The following is a 16,064-nucleotide window of genomic DNA, read 5'->3' on the forward strand; positions in this document are numbered from 1 at the left end:
GGGGGTGGTAAGAACAGACCAGTATGGGGTATACAGGTGGAAGGGGGGATTAAGAATAGACTAACATGGGGTGAACAGGTTGTGGGGGGGGGTAAGGATAGACCAGTGTGGGGTATACAGGTAGGAGGAATGTATAACGCCTGCTAGTGTGAGTTGAATAACCTTTGTCCTCTCGTGGCGGAGTTGGTTAAGACAAGTGTTTGGGAGTCACTAGAACGCTATAGTTCTAGTCACAGAAATGCCCCAAATGATTGCCTGAATAATAATAATTATAAGTAGCAGACATAGCAATCAGAATTTTAGCGAAGATCATTATCAAAGATGACTTAAGCCTCCCAGAAATGGAAAAGGAAGCCGTAAATTTCGATGGAAAAGAAAACATTTATAGTATTAATCTTTTTAAGGCAATATAAAAATTAGGAGACGAGTATCAGAATGTGACGTTCCTTCAATTGTGATTTGATATTTAATTTTCATCCAGGCCAAGATGGATGTTTAAGAATACTGAATACAAGCATCAGAAAGTGCCAGTGATCAATGTGTGTATGCTATTTGGATAAATTTAAAGAGTTTCAAGTAGAAAAGAAGAAAAGACGCACTGAAAATATAAGCGAATGAGAAACAATTAAAAAGCTCAAAAGACAATGCAAATAACAAAAAATTTAAAATAGGAAAGTATAAAAAAAGAGCACTTCACAAACAAACAAGGAAAATGGGGAAAGAAGCAGAACAATAAACGAATACATGCACATGAAAAATAAAATTAAAGCGACCTTGCCTCTAAATTAAGAACCAACTCCACCCACAAAAAAAAAAAAGATTGCGAAGCTTACGAGCAGAAGTGGAGAACATTAAATAACAACGAAATGAGAAAACCGCAAATGAAATATACAGAGGTCTTCAAAATATATATTAAGGTCTTCCTTCTGAGACGGACCCGAGTACAATAGCAGTGGAAGAGGAGGTAAAAATAAAAAATCCTCTGTATGAATTTGACGCGACTAAACCTATGAAAGACTACAGGATCTCATCACAAGTCCTAATGGAAGCTCCTGAAATATTGAGTCAACCACTGACAATGATCTCCAACTTATCCTCTGCAGACAGAGGATGTACCGAATAGCTAGGAGGCGGCAAATGCACACAAGAAACCAAAGAACCAAGAACTACTAAAGTACAAGTATATTTAACTAGCATAGAATATGCAGCAGTAGTGCGATGCTTCGCCTCAATAGTACATTACAAAGATTGAGAGAGTCGAGAGGTGTGCAGTAAGACAAATATCAAGATTAAGGGGATTCAACTCTCAGGATAAACCGAAGGAGAAAAACTTAACGACATTGGAGGAACGGAGAATAAGAGGAGAGACATGTTCTAGAAGTATAAAATATTTACATAAATATATGAAATAGATACATTGTTAAAGATGAGGAATACAGAAACGAGAGAACACTTACGTATACTTCTGTATAGGATGAGGCCTCAGGATGAGCCACATGAATGAAAGAAAATACTTCTCTATATAATGCAGAGAATCAAGAATTTGATGAGCCTGACAGGGAATTAATAGAAGCCATCTCCACTCATTGGTTTAAAAGAAAATACCTTAAAAAAAAGGGACCCATAATCAATGCATTAAATTGCAAACAATTGATGAGGTGGAGCCCAGGAGCTGAAGCTCGTGCCTGGAGACTCTGATAGGCAAGTAATGCTAGGTAAATACATACAACAACAAAATCCCTCCCAAAATTAAGGGAAGGTTATGATTCCCATAAAACAATCCAAGATTTTATCTTGGAAAAATGCCTGCATAATTAACTCTCAGAGACAAAAGGTCAACAAAAGTTCTGCCCTATTCACGAAAAAGGGCAGGTGGCCTCAGGCAGGGCAGCGCAGCGCAGAGAGACAGAGAGATAGAGAGATAAAAAGAGAGAGAGAGAGAGAGAGAGAGAGAGAGAGAGAGAGAGAGAGAGAGAGAGAGAGAGAGAGAGAGAGAGAGAGAGAGAGAGAGAGAGAGAGAGAGAGAGATAAAAAGAGAGACAAAAGGGGAGAGAGACTACCATTCACAGCTTCAAGAGGCGGCACCAGTCCTCCAGGTGGTGGAGGCGGCACCAGTCCTCCAGGTGGTGGAGGCGGCACCAGTCCTCCAGGTGGTGGAGGCGGCACCAGTCCTCCAGGTGGTGGAGGCGGCACCAGTCCTCCAGGTGGTGGAGGCGGCACCAGTCCTCCAGGTGGTGGAGGCGGCACCAGTCCTCCAGGTGGTGGAGGTGGCACCAGTCCTCCAGGAGGTGGAGGCGGCACCAGTCCTCCAGGTGGTGGAGGCGGCACCAGTCCTCCAGGTGGTGGAGGCGGCACCAGTCCTCCAGGTGGTGGAGGCGACACCAGTCCTCCAGGTGGTGGAGGCGGCACCAGTCCTCCAGGTGGTGGAGGCGGCACCAGTCCTCCAGGTGGTGGAGGCGGCACCAGTCCTCCAGGTGGTGGAGGCGGCACCAGTCCTCCAGGTGGTGGAGGCGGCACCAGTCCTCCAGGAGCTTCAGATCCTGCCTCCCTTAGCACTTGTTATATGAAAATTCATAATGTAAATGTCTCACAGGTGTAAGATTCACATTTATTATTCACTTGTCTTCAGCTGCTCACGATATTTTATGCAATGTGAGCTTTCAAATTGCTCTTCTCCGATTCAACAAACTCATAATTGCAGGTAATTTAATGCCCTGACAAAAATAATAACACGCGGATTAAGATTGCAAGGAGGGGAATCCTATTATGATAAATGCCTCGTACTGAGATTAATTAAATATGCATATCGTGCAGCGGGTCTGCTGGCGTTCCTTTGCAAGAACAATGGAGACGAAAGATTATTTTTTTCTAAGAGATTATTTTTGTAAAGGATTATTTTTGTAGGATTTAATTTTGGCAAAGCGTCATCTGGAGGGGCTGCTTGTCGTGTATGATGCTCTGTACATAAGCTGGGTGTTTGAATAATTTGTCTTCTCAACCAAGAGGTCGCGTTCGGTCCATTATGGTAACCAACGTTTCACATATGCAACCTACTGTGAAAAGTAAGTGTTCACAAATAACTACGTTTTCTCTGCATCGGACTCGATAGGTTGGGTGGGTTGTTTGGGCTCGTACGTCCCTGGTTTGGTTAAGTTTAGTGTTGGTTAGAGTGTTTACGGAGTGGCAAATCAAAAGAAACGGGCTAGTTTGAGAGTACTCGCTTATTTCCTTTCATCTATTTGTGTCTGTAGAATCGAACTCATTGCTCTTTGATCCCACCCTTCACAACCGCCAGTTGTGTAATGCAACAGCTCACGACATGTGTCATCAATACCAGCTACTGACCGATTCCAGAAATGCAACCCACAGTACATGTAACTCCCAGGTACCAATTGATTGATTGCTGAACAGCGGCATCAGGTAAAAGGACACACGAGCCTCTAATGGACTGTCACCGTCGAGGGTGCCAAGCCTGCGATGCTTAGACCGGTGTGTATGTGTTTGGCGGGGGGGGGGGGGGTGCGGGTTGGTTCCTAGCATTTAGAAATAATTATTAATAACATGAAACTTTTCCTTGGCCAACTTTATGTCATTATCACTGCCCTTTCCATCTTTCCTTCTCCCTGCGTTGTTAGCCCAAGTCCTCTCAGTCTTTCCTCGCACCTTGGTTCTCGCAATAATAATTCCTTGGATTTTTTCCTCTTACTTTTTGTTCTCCAGTCGAGGCATCCATGCCGGTGCAGCATTGTGGAGAGTGGGTCTTATAAGGGAATAAATAGTTCTCAGAAGGCTACTTTGTACAATTTCCTGAAGGTTATGTTGCCTTGCTCAGGTTGTCATCTGCTGCCAACTATCTTCTGCCAGGTGGCATTAGGAGGTAGATTTAGATTTACAGCTAGTTCACGTCCTTCGTGGTTCTCTGGTGAAGAAAGCTTTCTCTCCTTCGTTCTCTATTGCTTTTGGGCTCCGGTTACTCTTTTTTTTCATCATAACTTTGCATTTCCTAGGATGCAATTCCAAAAGATTCCTCTAATTTAGTTTTTTTTTCCAAGTGTATCGAGGTTCATCTCCGTCAATCTTCCGTGTTCAGTCCTTCTCAAGTCTAGAACCATACTGGTGTCAAACGAGTCATGTGCAGCGTCGCTCAGTTTCTTGAGATCAAGATGCCACACACACACACAGACGATCTTGTTACTAACATGAAGATGAACAGTAACAAGATTATTCCTCTCGGTTAGTAACGAAAATGTTCCTGGGAATTTCTTGTTACAAGGGTTATTAATATATTTGTCCAAACATGTGCCATTGTGCATATTTGTACTGTGCCTTTCTCTTCGTCTCTTTGACTGTGATTACACTCATCCCAGAATTTCTAAAATATGACTTACCACTAAAAACTTAAAAACTAAAATGAATAAAACATATATACAGATGCCCCCATCCCCCCATAAAAAAAATAAAGAGCCGAGCCTGCACTGTGCAGCTCACATACTCCAAACTTAATGCACTCTTCCACTCTCCTTTGTGTTCAAGTCAATCGTGCGAGCCGAAGACGATGATCTCTAAAAGAAGACAAGGACTTGCTCGGAGAATGGAAATACTACTGTAAGGCTTTTTTGTTTGCTCGAGATCGGGGAGAATTAAGAAGAGAAAGAATGGAATAGTGAGGTTGGGACATGTAATTTTTAAAGGAATTTTGGAGAGAGAGAGACAGACAGAGAGAGAGAGAGAGAGAGAGAGAGAGAGAGAGAGAGAGAGAGAGAGAGAGAGAGAGAGAGAGAGAGAGAGAGAGAGAGAGAGAGAGAGAGAGAGAGAGAGAGAGAGCTTATAACATCCTGTTAGCCTGTTTTAACATTCCTAGCACCTACCAACCTGTTGGTGGTTTCGGGAATCAATGACCTCCCACTGCCCGGTTTCTGATCAGGCCTGCTTGTTGCTGATCTTAATCTCCGCAATTTCTGGACACTTCCTTCAACACGATCTTTGCAAAATTCCAATCACAGATCTCTGTGTCCCAATTTGTGAAGTTCAGGGATTTTGCAAGGGGATGGAGATGATCGTGAGAAAAAAATCTAGTAACACATCTGGAGAGAAGGGACTTCGTGACAAATCGCCAAAATGGGTTTAGGGAGGTTAAATCTTGCCTTACTGGCTTAATAGAATTCTACGACCAGGTATCGAAGATTAAGCAAGAAAGAGAGGGCTGGGCGGACTGCATTTTCTTGGACTGTCGGAAAGCCTTTGACACAGTCCCCCATAAGAGGTTGGTACATAAGCTGGAGAGACAGGCAGGTGTAGCTGGTAAGATGCTCCAGTGGATAAGGGAGTACCTAAGCAATAGGAAGCAGAAATTTACGGTGAGGGGTGGGACCTCCGATTGGCGTGAAGTCACCAGTGGAGTCCCACAGGGCTCTGTACTCGGACCTATCTTGTTTTTGATACACGTAAACGATCTCCCGGAGGGTATAGACTCATTCCTCTCAATGTTTGCTGACGATGCCAAAATTATGAGAAGGATTAAGACAGAGGAGGACTGCTTGAGGCTTCAAGAAGACCTAGACAAACTGAAGGAATGGTCGAACAAATGGTTGTTAGTGTTTAACCCAAGCAAATGTAATGCAATGAAGATAGGTGTGGGGAGCAGAAGGCCAGTTACCAGGTATCATTTGGGAGATGAAATTCTTCAAGAGTCAAAGAAAGAAGGACCTGGGAGTTCATATCACGCCAGACTTGTTCCCAGAAGCCCATATCAAGAGGATAACATCAGCAGCATATGCCAGGTTGACTAACATAAGAACGGTATTTCGATACTTGTGTAAGGAATCATGCAGAACTTTGTATACCACTTATGTCAGACCAATCGTGGAGTATGCAGCCCCAGCATGGAGTCCATATCTAGTGAAGCATAAGATTAAACTTGAAAAGGTTCAAAGGTAGACCACCAGACTAGTACCCGAGCTGAGACGTATGACCTACGAGGAGAGACTACGGGAATTAAACCTCACTTCGCTGGAAGACAAAAAAGTTAGGGGGGACATGATCACCACGTATATGATTCTCAGAGGAATTGACAGGGTAGATAAAGACAGGCAATGTAACACAAGGGGCACACGCACTAGGGGACATAGGTGGAAGCTGAGTGCCCAAATATAATATCTCTGTGCCAAGTGCACAGAGATATTAGAAAGAATTTTTTTAGTGTCAGAGTGGTTGAGAAATGGAATGCATTAGGCAGTAATGTGGTGGAGGCTGACTCTATACACAGTTTCCTATGTAGATATGATAGAGCCCAGTAGGCTCAGGAATCTGTACATCAGATGATTGACAGTTGAGAGGCGGGACCAAAGAGCCAAAGCTCAACCCCCGCAAGCACAATTAGGTGAGTACCTACACAAACACACACAAAAACACGCTGACACATGAAACCCGCAAAAACACAAAACTCAGACAAACTAGGCGATAAATTATTAAAGACAGTAAATACATGTAAATAAATCATTAAACCTACTTTAGCTACTAATTTTGTTGAGAAAAAGTGAAGTATGATCCAAAATAAAATAATTGCGAAAGTTTCTTGTGCTTAAATCTGTGTGTGATATCCACTTTTTCAGCCATGGGAGCCAACTGCAGAAAGCGGCGATGTGATACAATCAACAGGACCACTGGAATTATCTCTAAGTAGCACGATTATCCTTTTATCTTGACCTATGACCTGAAGAATGGCTTCAGCAACCAGGCTCGACATCTCTCTGAGTAGCTAGACTACGGGGTAAGTATTGCTACAGGAAATATTCTGAGTGGTTACCCCGTAGCTTCTCAAAGTGCATTTCAAAAGTCCCTAAGTTGTATACATGAATGTCGGGACCTAATGTTTACAAAGCAACTGTGTTAAGTTGCAAGTCAATGAAACTACACGAGCAATCTTGGGTATGATGAATCTGATGTTCACGCGTCTTGGGATATTTATACATTGTTCCTCTTAAGAACAATATTACACTCGCTCACTAAATATCATTACGGTTTCCTTTTTTCCATGGAGGAGGAGGAGGTACGGAAATAAAAAAAAAAACTATAACAAGAAATTATTTGATTTTAAAAGAAAAAATATTACCTTCAAGATTGATGTATAAAAATGAAATCTGAAATCATTTATCTTTCGAAAGGACACTTTCGAGTATTAGGAAACAAAAAAGACAAATGGAACACAAAAGTGATTAATTGTGTGAGCGTTGATAACGAAAAATATTACCGAGCTGCGAAAAAAGTTAGAGTCAGCATTTATTGAATCCCACGTACATACAGCATTTACAACTGTAAATAAGTGGAAGTGGTGATTGGAGGTATCACTATTCACAAGGTAAAATATACAGAACATCTAGAGAACCGAGCCAGGACATTAAGCATCAAGATGTTTCGAAGACTAGACTCGGGAGCTAATGAAAGAACATCTAGGCTGCTACATCTAGGCTGCTACATCTAGGCTGCTACATCTAGGCTGCTACATCTAGGCTGCTACATCTAGGTGGCTACATCTAGGCTGCTACATCTAGGCTGCTACATCTAGGTGGCTACATCTAGGCTGCTACATCTAGGTGGCTACATCTAGGCTGCTACATCTAGGCTGCTACATCTAGGCTGCTACATCTAGGCTGCTACATCTAGGTGGCTACATCTAGGCTGCTACATCTAGGCTGCTACATCTAGGTGGCTACATCTAGGCTGCTACATCTAGGCTGCTACATCTAGGCTGCTACATCTAGGCTGCTACATCTAGGTGGCTACATCTAGGCTGCTACATCTAGGCTGCTACATCTAGGTGGCTACATCTAGGCGGCTACATCTAGGCTTGTTGCGGAGCAAGGAACGATCATGTAGCAGATGACCGCAGGCCGAATTATTCCCGAAGACAGCTCGCCTACCTTTGGGAAATAACGACTTCGGTCGACCATCGAAGCTCTGAGGTGAGATTGCTGCCTCTGTGGGAACTCAGTCGACGAGGGCGTGTGAGTGGATGTTGCAGCTTTAGTGCACCAGCAGTTGTTCTGCCACCGCCGCCGACTGGGCGAGTCTGCGTGCACAGTTTGGCCTCGTTGTACAGTTAAATGAGAATTAAATTCACACGAAAAAAACAGTCTTTAGGATGAATCAGCATCGTCGCCGGCCGGTCAGTCAGTCAAGTCAGTCAGGATAGTTTAGATATTAAGAAAATACAGGCATTTCGTCATGAGTAACACCGTAATATAAGTAATACATTTCCCAGTTCTGACGTGGGGGAGAAGAACAGGGTTCACATCGGCCTGAAACTGGGCTCTCACGTGGAGTTGATCTGACTTGGAAACACGATTGATATATAAAAAATAAAAATATGCAGAGAAAAGTATAAATCGACGTATTTTAGAGTCTCTGTGTGAAGCTGTTCTTGATATAGCCAGACAAAAATAGGTTATCTTGAGGTTATCTTGAGATGATTTCGGGGCTTTTTTTAGTGTCCCCGCGGCCCGGTCCTCGACCAGGCCTCCACCCTCAGGAAGTAGCCCGTGACAGCTGACTAACACCTAGGTACCTATTTTACTGCTAGGTAACAGGGGCATAGGGTGAAAGAAACTCTGCCCATTGTTTCTCGCCGGCGCCCGGGATCGAACCCGGGACCACAGGATCACAAGTCCAGCGTGCTGTCCGCTCGGCCGACCAACCCCCCTTAGTACGGTAGGTGGAGTACCGTAAAACCTAAATTAGCAGAAAATTGGTACTGGAGAAGAATTTTTTTATGGGCGGGGTGGGGGCTACAGCTTAACCAGAGACAATGGAACACTCGAAATCCAGCAGGTACTCCTTACCAGGCAGTAGGCTCCAGTCAACTAGGCTCCAGTCTACCCGACTCCAGTCAATCAGGCTCCAGTTATCGTGTTCAAGGGTTTTGTTGACGCTGAGTTACAAGATCCAGTTATCGTAGAAAGTTCTGCATTACGACAGTGAAGAAAGTCTTAAAAGGTAATTTAAGGTACATTCAAAATATAATAGCTGGAAGCCATGGTTAAAGAATATCACTGGTGAACGTGCAAAGACCAGACATGACGTGTAAAGACCAGACATGACGTGTAAAGACCAGACATGACGTGTAAAGACCAGACATGACGTGCCAAGACCAGACATGACGTGCCAAGACTCGTGACTCGACCGAAAAACGGACCCAGCAGACGCCGAGTGAACGAAAATGTGACCTGGACTGACCAACAAAAATCGACAAATGCTTGCACAGGACTCGGGAGGAGGAGGAGGAGGAGGAGGAGGGGTAGGTGGGTAAATAAAGACACTGTCTTGGGGCGGCCGCCGGAAGGTCTGAGGCTGTTAGGGAATGAGAGGGGGGGGGAGGAACAGGAGACGGAATAGTGGGTGATTAACGGAGTAAAATCAGTCTGTCCTCTTAAGGTTTCCCAACGTCAAGAAAACGGTCAAATTAAAGTGTTCTCTCCTGGGTAAAATATGTTGGTTAGGAATGATAAAAGGGGATGGTAAGGAGGGGGGGGGGAGAGTGGAGAGATTGGGGAATAGCCAATATCCTCGTCACCAGAGCTCTTCCAATCCTGTACTTCTACCTTCATCTGGTGTCAGTTGCTATTCCCAGGTAAAACATGTCTCCCGTTAGCGAACGCTTGACCGAATTTCTTAATCTATTTGTACATCCACAAACACCTGATGCGGATCACACTCGACACCCGTATGAGGAACTTCCTCAGCCGACAAAACAATCAAGACCAAAATCCTTCATCGTAAGGCTGTGTGCTTCCGTGAGCGAGCGACCAAACTCATCAATCACAGAGTATTGTCTCAGGAGACGATCGACATTAATCAAGCTCATTAATCACAAGGTGATGGCATCCAGAGACGACCGGAATTCCTCCTTCATTAGACATGTTAGTCATAAAGAAAAGCTCCCAATGTTGATTCAATTATGGCCACTCATTAATTATGAGGTAACAAGGTGCTTCACATGGCCCCCACAACCAGGATCTGCTTCTTCTTGTGAAAGGATCAATGTATAAAAACTAGTTACCGTTTATGGTCATTAACGGACCACAACGTCATCCAATGACTGTAAAAATGTTGTTTATATTAAGAGGACGGAAGGAGAATGGTGACGAAAGTGAGTGAGGGGGTACGAGAAAGAGAGAAATAGAGAAAGAGAGAAAGAGAGAGAGAGAGAGAGAGAGAGAGAGAGAGAGAGAGAGAGAGAGAGAGAGAGAGAGAGAGAGAGAGAGAGAGAGAGAGAGAGAGAGAGAGAGAGATGGGATTAAAACAAAGGGGGGGAAACAGTGAGGAGCTACATAGACGAGAGTGCAAAGGAAAGAAACGGGAGTAAAGAGAGCATGAGAATCGCAAAAATATCGTGGCATGAGCAGTCAGACATTGTAGTTTATATCACCGTAAGTACGCGATTTCGAGAATCCGCCAATGCAGTCTGTCTCCGTGTTAACCGCATTACAATTTGATCTAAATATCGTAATGTATTTTCAATTTGCCAAATATTCACAACTGCATTAGTAAACAAATAATTATTTCACGCCGCTGTGAATTTCTGGATGATACGAAAATGGATGAGACCCATAGACTTGTCCAGTTAGGTAATGAAATGTTCGACTTGTGTAAACATTTAAACAAGACTAATTGGGACCTACACAGGGTGTCGGAATTCTTAAGACCCTTAGGCCCCCAAGTCTTAGTATGAAGAATGCTGGGAGAATTTGTTATTAATTTGTCAAGAGAATAACAGGAATTAATACCACCAGTGTTGTGCCAAACAAATATTGTATAATTAAGTTAAAAATACTCGTATAATATTTGGTGTCACTTGGAAAAACCTCTCAAGTTTCGATCCGAAAAAAATCACTGAAATAATTAAAGATTTTTTTCTTGAAAACTACGTAAAAGATTTAGTGATCATATTTAGAAGGAACAACTGACAGGAAAAAAGTTAAAAAATCTTTCATGAAGTCTACAGCATAGTTGAATCTAATGGTCTTATGCTTCGGTAACTTCTAACAATCTTTTGTAATAAATTATGTTCTGCGATTCATAAATCTAAACCCAAATTTTCAGACCAATATTTTTCATAAATATTTTCAAAGTTTAAACTTATCTAAATTGTACCCATTCTTTTGAGATGAAGTACTTGACATGCAATTGATCTATTCCAATAATATTTAACCATTCGTAGTCGTCTATATTGTCCCCGGCCAAACTCTTAAATTTTCTAGAGAACATAAATTGAGCTTTCAGATAATTCTCTTAACAAAAGAGGTTCCTAATGCCAAGGATTAGCTTTGTCGTCTTGCTCTTCGTGACTGCATTTCGTGACTGCATTTCGTGACTATTTTTATATATGCTCAGTCTACTGAACGGATACACGAAAATTTACTGCATTCACTGGTGTAGATGGTTTTGCAGGTTTCCATTCTTCTTTCCTTGAAAAACTGTATGGCGTACCACCCTTGACTTTCCATAAACAATGCTACTTTGAATCTAATGGTCATTACTCTTTGAATTCCTTTGTAATCCTTTAAGGTTTCTTGAGCGAGATACGGGCGAGGATTCATTAAACATTCCCGCAGCCACTTACGAAATCCTGTACATCTTTCAACACCTATGGCGGTGGCTTTGTTTACATTTATTAAAGAGTTCACAAGGTTGCGAAACTTCACAATCCAAGGTTATTATGGGTGTAAACAACCTAGTAGTGCTATGTAGCTCTAACTGTAAACAAACACGCCATGATACAGGAAAGACGTACAGGTTTCGCAAGTTGTTGCAGAAATAGTGAGATGAGACTTGTGCCATTGTCCAGCTAATAACTAGCACCCGTAAGCCGTCGTTGCCTCGTAACGACGCACCAGCTTTCCTGTGAACATAATTCCTTTCAGAGACAAATTCTCAGTAACTTTTGCTAAAAACATGCATTCATATACAAGACCACCACCATCATCTCTTCAGAAGCTTGCCTCTTTACCTCAGACGACTTACCTACCAAAAGGGATTTACCTACTCGCCCGCGCCTGCCCTAGCCGGGAATACACTTCTACCAGGCTTCCACCTCCCTCAAGGAGCTTACCCAGAACCCTTGCCTGAGAGCCGCCGTCTATACCTAAGGTGCTTGCCTTCTCATCGTATGTGTCCGTGTCGACCATTCTGCCAGAAGGACACTTGTGGTCTTTGCCGTGGCAACTTTAAGCTGCCTCTCGCCTGGGACGAGAAGGGAAGAGAGGAGTACAGATTAAATATATCCCCTTCCTGGCATTACTGAATTTATCATTGACACAATTCCGGATATAATATCCGTACATCACATGGCAAAACGTATTATCTTACTGTCAAGGCATATTGTGATATGTTAAATCAATTATTTTTTCCGTATTTCGAGACATATTTTCAATAATTAATGTTTTTCACAGCGTAGTTTGTCCAAAGTTGGACGCCAAACGCTTGGGGCTAACCTCACCCAAATTGTCAGAATAATGGTCTGGGGCATAGAATGAACACAGGCTGGTCACAGTCAGTGTTCCAGACCCCCTATGACGAATTTTAACACTACCCGTAGGCTACACAGCTAAATATTTTGAAACATATTAAAAACAAAATGTTTTTGATCATAGTAATAGACACCATTATTCACTGATCTCGGTAGAAGTAACACATTTACTGCTATTCAAATTTTTGTCGTACTAGGATAAAAACAGACAATCCTCTTACAGTCTCAAAGGTTTCTCAACCCACACCACTTTCTCAGAGTGATGGGGTAACTTTTCTGTTTCCTTAGTATTTCACACCGCTAAGCTTCTCTCAGTGGCGATGACCAGTATATTAGACAATGTATTAAAAGTAACATTTCATAGACAATTACATTTTTTTATAGGATTAAAAGCGAGACCGCAAAACAGGCCGAGACATAAAGAATGATACAGACACACAGATTGATGGAATGATAGATGGAGATATTTGAATAGATTAATGAGTAGATGGATGGATGGCTAGACAGATAGATGGATGCACAAATGGCTGGATAGAAAGATAGATAGATGGATGCACAAATGGCTGGATAGAAAGATAGATCAATGGATAGATATAAGTATGGTTAAATATATGATGGATAAATAGATGGGTACATAGATAGATAGATAGATAGATAGATAGATAGATAGATGGAGAAATAGATGGAGAAAAAGATGGATAAATGAATAGATGGATAAATGAATAGATGGATAAATGAATAGATGGATAAATGAATAGATGGATAAATGAATAGATGGATAAATGAATAGATGGATAAATGCATAGATGGATAAATGAATAGCTGGGTAGATAAATGGGTGAATAAAAGGATTGAGGGACAAATAGGAGACCCTGGCAGTCCCAGGAATCCCTCCTCCCCTCACCCCCCCCCCCCGACTCTAGTACCCCAATAGGAGAGAATGGGTATAACAGTTGTAGACCAGCTGCTTGAGGGAGTCAGCTTCTCCTACATTTGTAGGGAAGAATGGTCCCGGGTACAAGACCCGAGACCATTCAGGTCTTTCTCGATCAAACTAAGTTTTAATGCTTTATGAAATACTGCCTGTTACTCCACACACCCGGGGGAATCTCATGAAGTCGGAAATGAAATCAGGGATGTGTTGTCCGTAGAGTGCTGAAGTTACCTCCGCCGTTTACCCGCGTATGTTTATTTTATATATAAACGGAAATGTCTATCAGTTCCAGGTTGGAGGGTTGAGGAGTAGAGGGTAAAGAGATGGTATGAGTGAGGGAAGAGGGTGAGGAGAATGGGAAAATGGGGAGACAGGAGGGAAGAGACGAAGGGAAAGAAGGTAGGGGAAAGTGAAGGAGGAGGAAAGAGGTAGGGGGAAGTGAAGAAGGAGGAAAGAGGGAGGGTAAAAAAAGGTGGAATGTGGGGTGGTAAGGACACCGTCTGGTACCCCCTACCTAGAGTGAAAGTCAAAGAAATTAACACGTGTTAAATTAACGTGAAAACATATTACACACCACGTAAAATGGATCAGGAAATTATTAAATTTCCTGTTCCAGGGTAATTAGTTTCATAATAGTTACATATCCCACTTCATTATTTCTATATAGTTAAAATATTTAAAGTCCAATTTATCTTTATTGACTCTCTAGCAGACCACGTATAATTTTAATTACATAGAGAATTAAGCTTTAATGCGGAAGAGAACAGCAAATAAAAGCGCACTCTAATGGTGGGGAAAATTAAAGGTTTTCTGAAAACCTGTTAATAAACGCGGGAAGGGACGCAGAGACAAGTGCAATATACTACTCAAATGACAAGCGAGAATTGCAGAGGAATACCCAGAGGATGATAAACACAGGGAGAGATGAAGACGAGGAGAGGACACAATACGCAATGGAGAGTGTAGGGAATGAAAGGTTAAAATATGGGCAGATAAACGCTGCGAGGGGAGATGGAAGGAAGTAATATCCTACTGCAATGGAAAGTGGTAACGGGAGGTCGGGTAAACGCTGGGTCGTAATGAAGTCCTTGTGTGTGAGAGAGGGAGAAGGTGAGGGGAGGGAGAAAGTGAGAAGAGAGAGAGAGAGAGAAAGATAGAGAGAGAGAGAGAGAGAGAGAGAGAGAGAGACAGAGAGAGAGAGAGACAGAGAGACAGAGAGACAGAGAGAGACAGAGAGAGAGAGACAGAGAGACAGAGAGACAGAGAGACAGAGATAGAGAGAAAGACAGAGAGAGTATCAGAGAGCGAGTGACAGAGAGAGAGAGAGAGAGAGAGAGAGAGAGAGAGAGAGAGAGAGAGAGAGAGAGAGAGAGAGAGAGAGAGAGAGAGAGAGAGAGAGAGAGAGTGAGAAAGTGAGAGACAGAGAGAGAGAGGGTGAAGGGGGAATTAACATCACGTACGTTTACCTTAAGACTGTCAATTATTTCTGCCACCTGATGTTCAGAAATTCAAAATGCTACTGAATATCTGGGTTACACAAACAAGAACCTATTAATTATCGATCATTAATCACAACTATTAACCCCAATTATTTTTTTTTCAACTGCCCGAATGTTGTAGAAATCAAAGGCGATATAAAGATAATATTTTTCCATCACAACAGTTGGGATAGAAAAATACAGTTTACATCTCACAATATTTTATTATTTTTTTTTTGCTTCAAAATAATTGGTATATGTGAATTAGAAAGCTACATGTATATATGTTCATTTATTATTGCAAACATTTTAACAGGTACAAATTTATATAAATATAGGACACTCAGGTTTCAATCATCGTTATTAAAGGAGATGATTGCCTAGTTCTGTATTTTAGGAAAAGACAAATTAACTGTGCATTTTCGTTTGATTGAAAGTACTTCAAAACAATCTTAAATATCCGTGGTGAGCATGTCTTTAAATTAGGCAATGTTGGGACTTAGCTCCGAGACCAGGCTCTGAAGCCTGAAGCTTGTTAGATTATTCCGCTTCATGCATGTGTCTTGTGCACTCGCTGTGTGTGTGTGCGTCTTGAGCACTCGCTGTGTGTGTGGCTTGAGTGATTGAGTGTCTATACATCACTTCAGGTGGGAAAGAAGTTTGAGGAATTGCATCAATTTGAACAACATGATATTGAAACTGTGTCTCTCCCATCTCCCTCCCTTCAGCCCCCCCCCCCCCACTATCCCAGCATCCAAGCCCATCTCAGCTTTTAGGTTTCGGTGCCACCCGAGTCACTTCCAATTCCCCCTCCTAGATTTACTGTGTCAAAATAGAAAAGATATATGATAAAGGGCTCCAAACCTGACATGAAACAGCTTTATACATGTGCTAGAAGTTTACCGACCCCACCTGACACATATGTGGTGGGTGGGAGGGTGGATGACGGTTTTGGGGAATTGTGGTGGTAGTTGGATGATTTATGAGGGTTGTTGGTAGTAATGGTGATGGATGGATGATGCTAGTGGTGATGCTGGTGATGGTGATCAGTTGCAACTTGTTGTGTCCTGGTGTGCATAAATATACATATATATATATATATATATATATATATATATATATATATATA

At 42.3% G+C, this 16,064-nt stretch overlaps 1 protein-coding gene across 1 annotated transcript; it reads right to left on the reverse strand.

Annotated features, from left to right (window-relative positions):
* Positions 1–1,563: 1,563 nt before the first annotated feature.
* LOC138367757 (inverted formin-2-like) lies at positions 1,564–12,182 on the reverse strand. The gene is made up of 3 exons (XM_069329709.1): positions 12,107–12,182; positions 2,221–2,555; positions 1,564–1,605 (listed from the first exon to the last, which is right to left on the reverse strand). Exons 1-3 carry the CDS (start codon positions 12,180–12,182, stop codon positions 1,564–1,566), a joined length of 453 nt encoding a protein of 150 aa, XP_069185810.1.
* Positions 12,183–16,064: the final 3,882 nt, after the last annotated feature.

The sequence above is a fragment of the Procambarus clarkii genome, chromosome 23 (assembly GCF_040958095.1).
Source record: "Procambarus clarkii isolate CNS0578487 chromosome 23, FALCON_Pclarkii_2.0, whole genome shotgun sequence".
In the NCBI taxonomy this organism is placed as follows: domain Eukaryota; kingdom Metazoa; phylum Arthropoda; class Malacostraca; order Decapoda; family Cambaridae; genus Procambarus; species Procambarus clarkii.

Coding starts and splice junctions, on each gene's coding strand:
- LOC138367757 (XM_069329709.1), bottom strand. CDS start 12,182: ATGGTCGACACGGACACATACGATGAGAAGGCAAGCACCTTAGGTATA. Junction 2,556..12,106: donor CTCTCAGGCAAGGGTTCTGG/GTAAGCTCCTTG, acceptor TCATATAACAAG/TGCTAAGGGAGGCAGGATCT. Junction 1,606..2,220: donor CTCCACCACCTGGAGGACTG/GTGCCGCCTCCA, acceptor CTTTTTTTTAAG/GTATTTTCTTTTAAACCAAT.